This window comes from Cryptomeria japonica, chromosome 1 (genome assembly GCF_030272615.1).
Source record: "Cryptomeria japonica chromosome 1, Sugi_1.0, whole genome shotgun sequence".
Lineage (NCBI taxonomy): Eukaryota > Viridiplantae > Streptophyta > Pinopsida > Cupressales > Cupressaceae > Cryptomeria > Cryptomeria japonica.
In genome coordinates, this window is record NC_081405.1 from 134,790,708 (window position 1) to 134,804,157 (window position 13,450).

At 33.6% G+C, this 13,450-nt stretch overlaps 1 protein-coding gene across 1 annotated transcript; it reads left to right on the top strand.

Annotated features, from left to right (window-relative positions):
- Positions 1-10,021: 10,021 nt before the first annotated feature.
- LOC131053095 (IN2-2 protein-like) lies at positions 10,022-13,163 on the top strand. Its single transcript, XM_059222185.1, has 5 exons — positions 10,022-10,257; positions 10,350-10,550; positions 11,905-12,077; positions 12,154-12,256; positions 12,729-13,163. The coding sequence occupies exons 1-5, from the start codon at positions 10,048-10,050 to the stop codon at positions 12,786-12,788; spliced, it is 747 nt and encodes a 248-aa protein (XP_059078168.1). The 5' UTR covers positions 10,022-10,047; the 3' UTR covers positions 12,789-13,163.
- The last annotated feature ends 287 nt before the right edge of the window (positions 13,164-13,450 follow it).

The following is a 13,450-nucleotide window of genomic DNA, read 5'->3' on the forward strand; positions in this document are numbered from 1 at the left end:
CATATCCATTTTCTCAACCTCTAAATCATAAGCAACAACAATAGAAAGAAAAAATCTAATGGATGTCATTTTGGCAATAGGAGAAAATATCTCACCATAATCAACACCCTCAACCTGAGAGTAGCCCTTTGAAACCAACCTTGCTTTATATTTCTCAATGCTTCCATCTAAACCAATATTTTTCTTGAACACCCATTTGCAACCAATATGATTTCATCCTTCAAGCAGTCATACAAGATCCCATGTATCACTCTTTTTCAAAGATGTCATTTCTTCTTCCATAGTAATCTTCTAGGATTTTGCATCATTCATACCTAATACCTCTTCTATATATTTCGGTTCATCCACATTAGTATTCAAAGAAAAAATACATCTCCAATCATCAAGTGAATACCTTTTAGGTAGTTGTCTATGTCTTGTATACCTTTGAACAAGCTGAGTTGGAGGTTCTTCCTCCTCTTCTAAAGATTCGAAGCTAGACGATCTCTCCTCAACTTCTTACCTAGCTAGAGGTCTCGATTCAACTCTTTCAAATGTAGAAGGAAATTGAATCACATATTCTCTTTTAGTTTGTTCTAGCTACAATGTAATAAAATGAGACTTAATTTCTCTTAAAATAACACTTCTACCATGAATTACCTTTTGTGCGACAAGGTCCCAAAGCTTGTATCCTTTCACATCATAACTATACCTGATGAAGATACATCACAGCCTTGTTCTCCAACTTTGTCTGCTTCTCCTTTGGCACATGTGCATATGTCTCACAACCAAAAACTCTAAGATGTATCATTGAAGGCTTGTGAACTGACCATGCTTCCATAGGCATTTTTTCAACAAGGGTTTATATAGGAGACATGTTAATCAGGTAGCAAGCAGTGGCAACAACTTCATCCCAAAAATTTTGTTCTAGACCAACACCACTCATATACTCCTAGCCTTCTCCATCAATTTCTTGTTCATTATTTCTACATCTACATTCTATTGTGGAGAATACGGAGTTTTCTTCTATCTTTTAATGCCACGGTCTTTACAGAATCTATCAATATCATTAGAGCAAAATTTACTGCCATTATCAATCCTCAATCTTTTAATTTTCTTTATAGTCTGCAACTCAGCCATTGCTTTAAATTCTTTAAATTGACTGAAAACTTTATATTTACTCTTTAGAAAATATACCCATGTCCTTCTACTAAAATCATCAATAAATGAAACATAATATGTGGATTTTCCAATCAAAGGAACATCTACAGGACCAAACACATCAGAATGAATAAGATCCAAAACACCACAAGTTTTATGAGAACTCAAGTAAAATTGAATGCGGTTTTGTTTTCCATAAATGCAATGCTCACATAAATCAAATTCAAGATTACAATCATTCAAACCTTCAACAAGGTTTTTATTTTTCAAGGTCCTTAGACCCTTTTCTCCAATGTGGCCAAGCCTCTGGTGCCATAATATAGTCTTCTTTGCAGGTAACTTTGCTTCCAAATAAAGAGAACCCTTAGGTACCCAAAAGCCATTTCCATCTGCTAAAGGTGAAACCCTCAAATCTTCCACAGAATTACTTTTTACAGAAGTGCTATTACACTCAACAGTGTATGGGTCCAGCTTATACAAAGTGTTGAACCTAACACCTCTAGCAATTACCATAGCACCCTTAATCATCTTACATCCTTCTTCAGAAAAGACTACCTGCACACTCGCAGCTATCAGTTTGCTCACAAATAATAGATTTTGTTTTAAACCGGGGATATGCAACACACCATTAATCTTTTTTATTCTACCATCAAAAACCCTAATTCTAACTTTACCTCAACCAACAATGTCCAAATGTGAATCATCACCCAAGTACACCTTACCTCTATTAAATTATTCATATTCAAAAAACCAATCTCTATTGGTAGTCATATGAAAATATGCACCTGAGTCAATTAACTAGGCATCATTGCGTGCATGAGTCGCCAAAGCTGCAACAAATGCATCACCATCTTCCTTCTTGGACTTAGAATCAAAATCAATCTTCTTCTTTTTCTTCTTCTTTTATTCTTTGAAGTCCTTACAGATGTGACCTGGTTTACCACAATTCCAGCAAATGACTTTGGACTTTCCGAGAGATTTTGATCTCCCTCTCGATTTGGACTTATCGCGCTTCTCATTCTTCTTGCCTTTCTCCTTAGGTCTTTCACGAATAGTTAGAGCTTCCTTCAAACTATGGGATACCTTACTTCACATCTCTTCACCAAGCAGGGAACCCACCACATCTTCAAACTTCAAAACAACAAAAGTACTATTGATAGCCATAATAAGAGAATCCCACGAATCATGCAAAGAACAAAGAAAGAACTGACATTTCTCCTTTTCGTTCATCTTAACACTGGCAGATACTAATTAAGCCACCAACATATTGAATGCTTCCAGGTGGTTTGCAACTTATCCACCCTCTTCCATCTTCAAGGAATACAATTTCTTCCTCAAGAAAATTTGATTTAATAAAGATTTCGCTTAATACATTTCACCAAGCTTAGTCCATAGCTTCTTTGCAGTGTTTTCTTCATGGACATTGATCAGAACAGAGTCAGCCAGGCACAGTCTGATTAGACCCTTGGCTTTTTGGTCCATAACATCATATTGAGCCACCGCAGTAGGATCTTAGGGCCTTTGGACATTCGCATCATTATCATCCCACAGATCTCGATCTATTAGTAGTTCCTTCATCTTCAGCTTCCACATCTCAAAATTTGTTCCATTAAATTTATCCACCTTTATTTTCCTTGACGAACTTTCCATCTGAAAATTCCTACAACAAGATCAAAAAGTGTCTTCTACAAAAACTCCCACTCAAATCTGGATTAGTTCAAAAAGCCCAGCAACCCACAACTGAAACCAAAGATGATCAGGCTCTTATACCACTTGTAAGGAAGTTAAGTAGCGGAACAACTTCCTACACTAACCTTCAGAGGAGGGTGTGCGCTTTGAATGTGGTATCAGCTTGCAAGAGAGAAAAACACTTCAAACACACACATGAAACATTGCATTAGAGGTTAGAAATCAAAACAAAGCAAAGTTAAATGAATCTAAACTCTTTAAAATCAATTCATGCTCCTCTATCTCTAAAGATCCTCAAGATTCAAGGTGGCCCTCACTTGGAAGAGCACTTGATCTCTTGGATGACAACCTAGAGAACGATATTTGAATGATGCTAGGATCAAAATGGATGCAACTAAGATCCTAGTGAAAGCTAAGATAATGGATTAAGATGAGATGCAAGATGCAAGACTAAATGCTCAAGATGATGAAAATGAAACTAGGTTAATTTCAAATTAAAGATTAAGTGTTACTAGATGAGTTAATTAAGCCAGAAAAAGATATGCATTTAAGCTAAATGAAACTAAAATGCTATGAGATGAATGCTTGATGCTTGAAGATGACTTGGATGAGCTCCTTAACCTGCAAAATGACTATAATTTAGATGCACAAAAGACTTGATGATTTGAAGAAGGAATGGGCTCTATTTATAGGGAAAATAGATAAATGGATGGTTGAGATTGATTAATCTCAACAAGGGTTAGGATTGAAAGTTATCAATCCATGTGAGGGATTGAATCCAATCTCTAGTTGACAAATGTCACCTTGAGAGGGCTTGAGAGGAGATGTAAGAGGCATTAAATTCCTAAGGATACATGAAGATTACCTTAGGAGGTAAGGTTAAGATTAGGCTAGGGTCATCCATTGGATAAAGCTTTTACCCAAGGGATAAACTCTTATGCAAGGGTTAATAAGATAACAAGGGTTAAAGCCATGAGTGCTTGATGAAACCCTTGGGTTAGATGAGGGTTAAGTTAGAGAGAAAGTCTCTAACCATGTGGGAAGGTTGAGCTAACCATTAATGGTTAGGAAGACTTTGGGGACAAATTTGTAAGAGTCCTTCCAAATTTGGGGAACTCAACAAGTTAGCTTGCTGAAGAAATAAAGTCTTAAATGCATTTAGAAGACTTTCTTTCGAATTTTAGAAGTGACCTCAAATTTAGGGAAAGGACATGATTAGGAGAATTAAGGCTAATTGATTAGGATTAGATGGGTTCTAGAAGAATGATTAGGCATGCAAGTGGATTTTGTAGGAGAATGCAAGTGGGAGGATTTTTAGGATTTAATTAAAATAAAATTGATTTATTTCAATTATTGGTTGCAACTTGCATTTGATAGATTTAAATAAATATTGATTATTTAAATGTGAATTTTGGATTCTATTTAAATAAATCTTAGTTTATTTAAATGAGAAAAAGGGAGATAAAGCATTAATGGTTTGAAGACTTTAAGGGAAGCCATTAAAGGTTTGAAAACTTTAAGGGAAGCCATTAAAGGCTTAAGAAGACTCTAGAAAGAAGCCATTAAAAATTTCAAGTGGGTGAGGATAAATATGATTTTAAATAAATAATTTATTTATTTAAAATAGTGGTGCAACTTGAATTTGTAGGAAAATGCTAGTGGGGAGGATTTACAAATAAATAATGATTTATTTGAATGCAAAAGGGATTTAATTGAATGTAGATTTAATTAAAATGGGAAAGAGAGGAAATGGAGATTTTTAAATAAATGTGAATTTAATTAAAATGTCTAGAGGGCGGATTTAATTAAATGTGAATTTAATTAAAATTGCTAGAGGGGGGATTTAATTAAATGTGAATTTAATTAAAATGGCTAGAGAGGAGATTTAATTAAATGTGAATTTAAATAAAATGGCAAGAGGGGGGATTTAATTAAATGTGAATTTAATTAAAATGGCTTAGATAGAAGAAGGGAAATATTAATCAAATCTTTAATTTGATTAATTGTTAAAATAGAAGAATAGGATTATCAATTAAATCTTGATTTAATTATTTGAAAGAATTAGGGATAATTAAATGAAGAAAATTCACTTAATTTGTTATGCAACTTTTAAGTGTCTACAGAGGGTAATGAATTTTTTTTACAAATTGTCACAGCGGTTACAGAAAACAAAAAATAGATATAATTACATTCAAACCATAACAGAGTCATTTATGTGGGGAAAACCCTTTCGGGAGAAAAACCCCACACTCCAGAATCCACCCAATATATTATTCAACAATCAAAAACAGATTACAATATACTTGCAGAGCAAGCTCTTCGCAGGAGTACCACTAATCAGAGATTCAAAGGTAACTCAATAGCTATAAGACTCTTACAAAAACCTCTATCTCATGCACCTCATATATGGGAGATACAATACAAGAAACCGTCAAACGGTATTAAAAAACTATGGGCTAAAACCACCCAATAAGGTGTAGCCGACCCTATCTCCCTCTATATGCCCTATGATGTGTCCCTCCCTTTTTCTAGCTCATTTATGTGTCCGATGTATTTTATATTTCCTATTTCAAGAGTACAAACTTCCAGAGGCCATAACTTGAGAACCGTGTGTCCTATTGACGAACCGTTTGAAGAACTGAAAAGCTCGCAAAGTTCTCTATTACCTCGTAAATTGTGCAAATCCATTTATGCCCACTTTTTAGGGAATGTAGGGGCCTCTAAAGTTATCAAAATCAAATTTAAATCTTTCATTGAACCCCTCAAAATAGAAAATTTAATATCTTCAAAACTAGTTATGATCTTGGGACGTAACTTTATCGGAATTCTTATCTAGCCAACCAGAAGCTTCGAGGAGAATTTTGCACCATTTTGTGCTCAAATAAAAACTTACTATAAATAGTAACCTCATGTAAATTCAAGGTTGAGACACCATTTTCCCAACACTTTGAATTCTTGATCCCTTATATGGAATTGGAACTTTATTTTCCTATCCCAATTTTCTTCCCATTACCCCTCCACTCCCTACTTCTAAAGCATTTAATAAGCCTCAATACTTCATTTGGACTTGGAACTTTATGTTCTAAGCTCATTTTCCTTTTCACTTTTTTCTTCATTATTCTAGTGATGGTGTATTAGTTCCCATTGGACCTTGAGTCCCAATAATAACTTGGAACCTTCAAGTTCCAATTTGTTGTTTCTCTCTAGATCTTATCCCCAAAAGTCTTTGGATCCTATATTTTTCCTATTGAACTTTGATCCCTAGTTCTAACTTCCTATCTACCTTGAATCTAAGACACATATTCCCTTCCCTTTTCAAACCTTAGGTTCTCATATTGAGTTTAATCCCACTCACAACCTTTTTCTTATACTAATCATCTTTCCCATTTTAGATTGCAATCCTAGGTTGAAACTTATAACATGTAGGTTATGATTCCAAGCTGCTTTTTCCTCTCGTGATTTGACTCTCACAAATTTTAGTTTTCAACTTCAAATTCTCTTTTTCTCTCAACCCTCAACAAATCCTTATCTCATGGTACCTATTAGACCTAATAATGAAGTGCAAGTTTATGAAGTGGCTTTGGGTATAAAAGTTTAATATCTCATAGTTTTCTCCTAATTTCTTGTCATCAACGTAGATTTTTATTTGACAAATAGAAATAAATGTTCTTTCAATCTTTTAATTCAAGATGCTTGTTTCAGGTGGGATTATTGGTTATGGATCTTGAAATATGATAGTATCATGTGCTATATTTTCACCGTGTTGGGTATTTTGATGGTAAATTATACTTTATTTTAAGCATTGGATGGTACATGGATAGACGATGGGAAATTCCATGCAAATGGGGGACCAAAAGTGGGTCTTAAATGGCCACCTTTTTTTGGAAATTAGAAAAAAATGATCTTGGATTATAAATTGAAGATCTGGTTACGCTTAAAATTTGAAGACACGACCATAAGACTGGGAAATAAACCAATGTGATTCAATACTAGGCTAACCAAAAAAACTAAGAAATGGATTGAATCCAACAACAATGAAGAAGTAAGATGAATGCAAATTAAATCAAAAATATATATACCTCAATCAAGCATCCATCCTTTTGGCCTCCATTTCTCTTCTCACTTTCAAGGAGGAGATAAAGAGAGAAAGGGAGAGGTTAAATAGAGAGTAGATATGGAAGGATCTGTAGAGAGGCAAATAGATGGAAGGGGGGATAGAGGTATAGGTATAAAGAGAGAGGGTGAAAAGGAGATGTATGTAGAGAAATAGAGGTAGGTAAGGAAGGAGAGAGAGAGGTATGTATAGAGAGAGGTAGAAGGGAGATATATATATATATATATATATATATATATATATAAGTAGAGATAGAAGGGGAGAGAGGGGGGAGGAGGAAAAGAGAGGTAAGTGGGGAGTGAGGGGGAGGTATGTAGAGAGATAAAGAGAGAGAGAGAGAGAGAGGGATCTTGGGGGGAGATAAAATGAGATAGAGAGAGGGGAGAAAGGGAGAGTGAGAGGGAGAGAGATAGGTATAATTCTCGAGGGAGACAAAGAGAATGACATAAAGAGAAATAAAGAGGGAAGGAGGGAGGGACAAATTGAGAGAGAGGAAGAGAGGGAGATTTATGTAGATAAATATAGGGAGGGAGGGAGGGAGGGAGGGAGGTAGAGATATGTAGAGAGAGGGAGAGGGAAGATAGAGATAAGTAGAGAGGGAAATGGTGAGAGAGAGATAAGTGGAGAGGGAGCATGGGAAGATGGGGTAGAGAGAAACGGAGGGAAAGAGGCGGACATATTTAAATAAATAGAGGTGAGGAGTAAGTGAGGGGAGGTATGTGGGGAGAGGGAGAGAGGAGATAGAGATAAGTAGAGAGGGAGGTGGGGAGGGAGAGAGAGGTGGGATAGAGGAGAGAATTGTGTGGGCTAGGGAGAGAAGAGATGGGAGATAGAGAGTAGAGTGAACTTAGTGAGAAAGATAAGTTTAGAGATTGGGGAGAGAGATAAGTTTAGAGCTTGGGGAGAGAGAAGAGAGGGAGATAGAGAGAGGAGAGAGAGGGAGAGAGGGAGTGTGATAGGGAGAGAGATAGGTGTAGAGATATAGGGAGACAAAGAGACTGAAACGGAGATGGAGAGAGAATGATGATATGGGATTGGTGAATCTTATTAAAATTTTACTAAGTCTAATAAGTTATAAGATCTAGAGCTTGGGGTAGAGAGGAGAGAGTGAGATGGAGAGAGGTTAAAGGGTGGAGAAGGAGAGTGATAGGGAAACAAATACATCTAGAGCTTGGGAGAGACAAAAAAACATGAAATACAAAGATATCAAGAGAATGATGATAGGAGCTTGCCCATTATTGAAATTTGAATAAGTTTCAAAAATTATAAGATCTCTTAGAATCTAGAATTTGCACTAGACATCTGAAAGCATTGTCAAACATCTTGCCAATATATACCAAAGGGAAAGTCAAAGGAATTTTATATTTCAAGCTAGCTTGCAAATGTCAAAACCATGACTGTGTTATGTTGGGTTGAGGCTAATAAATTCACTACAAAAAACATGGATCATGAGTGACAAAAATGAGCATGTTTTTTTTTGTAACTTAAAATCAACAAAACGTGTGTGTTCTATGCTTATTAAGAAAAATATGTATGTGTTTTTAATACTAAAAATAAGAGCATTTTTTTAATTCAAATAACACACTCGTGTTATGGCTTAAGAAAATTCGAGTCATAATGCAAGCATGTTATTTGAATTTCTTTACAAGACAAGTGTGTTTTGCTCATTTTTTAGCATTTGGCCATATTTTTTTGCCCCATCTTGGTGCACATGCCCAAGTTGAGACATTCTTGTGAACAAGAGAATAAAAGAAACATTAATGCTATACTAAATTTTAAATTTCAAAATGATCATGTTGGCTATAATCATTGCAACGTCAATATACAAACCATTTAAATTTCAATCTAATATATATAATTTTTTCAATTAATTGAAATATAAGATAATTTAAAATATTTTATTAAAGTATTTATAAGTTGGGTATATTTATATTTTATAAAATGTTGTTCAAATGTAATTATTTATTAAAATATTTGTATTTTCAAGATTATAATTTTTAATGAATTTAAAATTGAATCTGGTTGTAAAGTTTATAAATAATATATAGATAATATAATTCAAATTCAATTGATTTTAAGACATAATTAAACAAAAATTAAGAAAAGATAATAGTAAGAGGAGATTAAAATTATATTCTAAAACTAAATAATTACTAAATATTTATGTGTAAAAAATAATTTTGTCAATATCTATTTTGAATCAAGATAAAATCAATATCTTAATATACATAATAAGAAAAAACTATTTAAAAGATTTGAATTTTTTGTTAAAATTATTCTTAAAAGAACCAAATGAATCTTTAATGATATATAAGTGGTTGTTTATCTATCATATGATTAGGAGAAGCTTGTTTACACAGTATTTTAAGTTTCATCTTATTTCTTTTAATTCAATTTGTTTTAGTTTAATGTGGCCATTCTTAAATAAAATTCATATATAATTTTTTCAATTAATCTGTCATTTGACTACAAGAAGCTTGTTTGCCAAGCATTCTTAGAAAACACTCCCATTCAAATACCTATAAGAAACTTGTTTGTCAAGCATTCTAAACTTCCTCCTATTTCATTCTCACCGTTGAATTTGATTTTAGACTATATTTGCTTTAAATTCAAAGTTAACACACTATAGTAAAAATAAATTTTGATTTTGACTTTCTTACCTGAAATAGTCTTACATATATTTCCCTCACTTGTCAGAAAGTAATTTGATTTTAGACTATATTTGCTTTAGATTCAAAGTTAGAACAGTATAGTGAAAAGAAACTTTAATTTTGACTATCTTACCTGAAATAGTCTTACATATATTTCTCTCACTTATCAGATTCTAAATTTCATCCTATTACTTTCTGAGAACCAACTTCAACTTTATACTATGTTTCCGCTGAATTCAAAACTGTGACGGTATATTGAAAATAATAGTTTGAATCTAAGGAGGTTGATATTCAGTAGGAGTCTACAGAAGAGCTCAGTCATGATGACAGGTGTTGTGTTGATCTTTATGGGGCGGCCGCCATGACCCAGTTTTATAAATATATATATACCCTCTCATTCTTCCATTAAAGCAAAAGAAAAGGCAGAAGAAGAGATTTGAAGTATCAGAAATAATGGCAGTGCCAAGAATCAAATTGGGTAGTGAGGGATTTGAAGTATCAGCACAGGGATTGGGTTGTATGGGAATGTCTGCCTTCTATGGCCCTCCCAAGCCTGAAGATGAAATGATCTCCCTCATTCACCATGCTGTTTCCAAGGGCGTTACTTTCCTAGATACTTCTGATTTTTATGGACCTCACACTAATGAAATTCTCATTGGAAAGGTGGACAACATTCAAATAAGTGTATTTAATCTGATTGTTAGAAGATTTATGTGGTGGGATTCTGATTTGCTTGTTCTTGACTTGATTTGCAGGCATTAAAAGGAATAAGAGACAAAGTGCAGTTGGCTACCAAGTTTGGAGCAAGCTTTAATGGTGGTCCGAAATTAGAGGTTCGTGGAGATCCTACGTATGTTCGTGCTTCTTGTGAAGGGAGTTTGAAGAGACTTGATGTGGATTGCATTGATCTTTATTACCAACATCGTATCGACAGCAAAGTCCCCATAGAAGTTACTGTATGTGGTTTACTTTTCTCTTGTATATATTTATTCTAATTCATCAAGATTTGAACTAGGGTTTTATTCATGGCCTTGTGCTCTAGATTCTTTAGTTAGGACTCATGGCATAGTTGTACTAAGTTCTCTTGGCATGAACAATTAGCCATCAAAAAGCTTTCCCTGTTTTACTGCCACTACTAATAAGGTAGCACTTTAGTTAGATTTCACTACCACCTCTACCATTGGGCCCTTAAACTGGTCTTTGCCTTTGTATCACTCTCTGACATCCTCTTAATAACATTGATAGGCCCTTTCAAATCAAGGGAAACTCTCTCTTTTAGTCGTTGGCATATCTTTAACAAAGATTGTACATAAACCAATCATAGAAGGATTGAAAAGGAGATAATGTTGTTACTGGTTTGGAAACCCATGGAGGATGACAAGAATTTACTAGGTGGGGAGTGGAATAAAGCAAGACTCCCTAACATTATGAACACTTTAGTTAGATATCACAACCACCTCCACCATTTGGCCGCTAGACTACATGCTCTTTTCTTTCATATCTCTATCTAACACCTTCTTCACAACATGGATAGGCCCCTTCAAAGGAAATTCTCTCTTTTAGTCATTGTCACATCTCTACCAAAGATTGTACATAAATCAATCATAGAAGAATTCAAAAGGAGATAATGTTGTTACCATTTTCGAAACACATAAGGATGGCAAGAATTTGCTAGGTCAAGAGTGGAGTTTAGCAAGACTCCCTAGCATTATAATTGCATTTGTTGCATAATTATATTGACATCTTGTATGATCGTGCTCTAATTATTTTATGTGGTTATTTTAACCTTTTGAAACCACATATATTTAGTATTCTCATGACTTAACTGTTTAGATTTTAAATCATAATCTTGTACTATCTTTTTTTTAAGAATTTAATTGTAATCTTTTCACTAAAAAATAATGAATTTTACCAACAAAACTCTTCTTTCACCTTGATAAATTCCCAATTTGATTTTCTTAATTACTTTTGTTAAGTTTGGGAGCACTCATGATTCATTTCGTAATGATTTTGTGATCAAGTTTAAGTACACTATTTACTACAAAATTTAAAACGTGGTGTCTTGTCCCCAAATGTTTCAATTTTAAGTGGGAAGTTGTCCTTCAATTTTTTAATTTCTATGTTATGTAAAATTGTAAAACTAAAATTTGTATTATAATTTTATCTTAAATATTTATTCTTTTCATCTTAGCAAGTTTTATGACTTAATGATCTTTTTGGTTGTTTATTTATCTAAATTTAAGCCCTTGATGATAAGCTTCAATAAATACATAACTATTAGATATTAAGTAGCTCATGTATCTATTATAGATTGGAGAAATGAAGAAATTGGTTGAAGAAGGGAAAATAAAATATATTGGACTTTCAGAGGCTTCTCCATCAACAATTCGAAGAGCACATGCTATTCATCCTATTACAGCAGTTCAATTAGAGTGGTCCATGTGGACTAGAGATGTTGAGGCTGAAATTGTTCCAACCTGTAGGTACGTAGGTTTTGAGAAAAAAAAATTCTTAATGTGTCTTATTTTTAATGACTAATAGTTTGGCTTCTATTTGTAGGGAGCTTGGTATTGGAGTTGTGCCATATAGTCCCTTAGGTCGTGGTTTCTTCTCTTCTGGAGCAAAGCTAGTTGAAAACCTATCATATACAAATTATAGAAAGGTATTTGAATCCACTTATTTTTCTTTACATTAATATCCTTTATTAAAATGTAATTCTTTGGTACATAATTCTTTTGATTTTTCAATTTTATTCCTTTCATTGGTAGCTACTAAATGAAGAAATTGTTCTTTATTTGTAAGCATTAGCTATTAATCTCTATTATGTTAATTAAAACACGCCAATGCTCTAAACTCTTTTATTTTAAAGGGAAAAGTTGTGAGTTTCATTCTAAACAAGTCTATGTGTTTTTATATTATAACACGTCTATTGCAACTTTTTGGTTATGTGTGAGTTAGTTATAAAGAAAGTGTGGGAACCTTGGCAAAACACATGGTTTTGTCCTTTGGCTAAGGATGCATATCTATAAGCAAGATGTTTTGAACTTCATTTTATATTATCCAAGAATTTTACTTCATTTAATATATTTACAACTAGGATGATCTTTGACTTTGTGAATGTGTTGTTTTTGTAGTATACACCAAGGTTTATGGGAGAGAATCTTGAAAGGAATAATGTTTTATTTGAGAAGTAGTTAGCAATTGCTTCGAGAAAAGGGTGCACTATGGGGCAACTTGCACTTGCTTGGATTCAACACCAAGGACAAGATGTTGTACCAATTCCTGGGACAACAAAAGTGAAGAACTTGGAGGAGAACATAGGTGCATGTTTTGTGAAACTTGCACCCAAGGAAATGAACGAAATAGAGGACACAATATCTTCTAATGGTGTCCATGGAGATCGATATACTATGAGTGAGATGGATTCCACATGGATGAAGGTGGAAACACCTCCTTTATCATCAGGGAAAGGGATATAAGTAGTTTTAATAGTATTATCTTCCTATTGCTAGTTCTATGGAAGCCAAATAAGTGGATTCCACTTTCTGTTTCAAATAAGAAGGAAATACTCTTGATAATTTCAATTAATCCTATAAAATTGTGCATTATTTATGATGATTTTTTAACAAAGTTGAGGTGTACATTTTTAAAAACACGTAACAAATAGGGTTATTTTTTAAAAGAGGTGATATTTTCATACATTTTACTATTTTCTTTGGGTCAATAATTTTGTTTACTTGGAGCATATAATTAGAAGATACATTTCACTATAAGATACTCTTTATAGGTCATTCAAAACTTATAGTAGATCAAATATATTCATGTATACTTTAAAGTAAATATTTTTTACTTTTTC

Coding starts and splice junctions, on each gene's coding strand:
- LOC131053095 (XM_059222185.1), top strand. CDS start 10,048: ATGGCAGTGCCAAGAATCAAATTGGGTAGTGAGGGATTTGAAGTATCA. Junction 10,551..11,904: donor AAGTCCCCATAGAAGTTACT/GTATGTGGTTTA, acceptor TATCTATTATAG/ATTGGAGAAATGAAGAAATT. Junction 12,257..12,728: donor CATATACAAATTATAGAAAG/GTATTTGAATCC, acceptor TTGTTTTTGTAG/TATACACCAAGGTTTATGGG.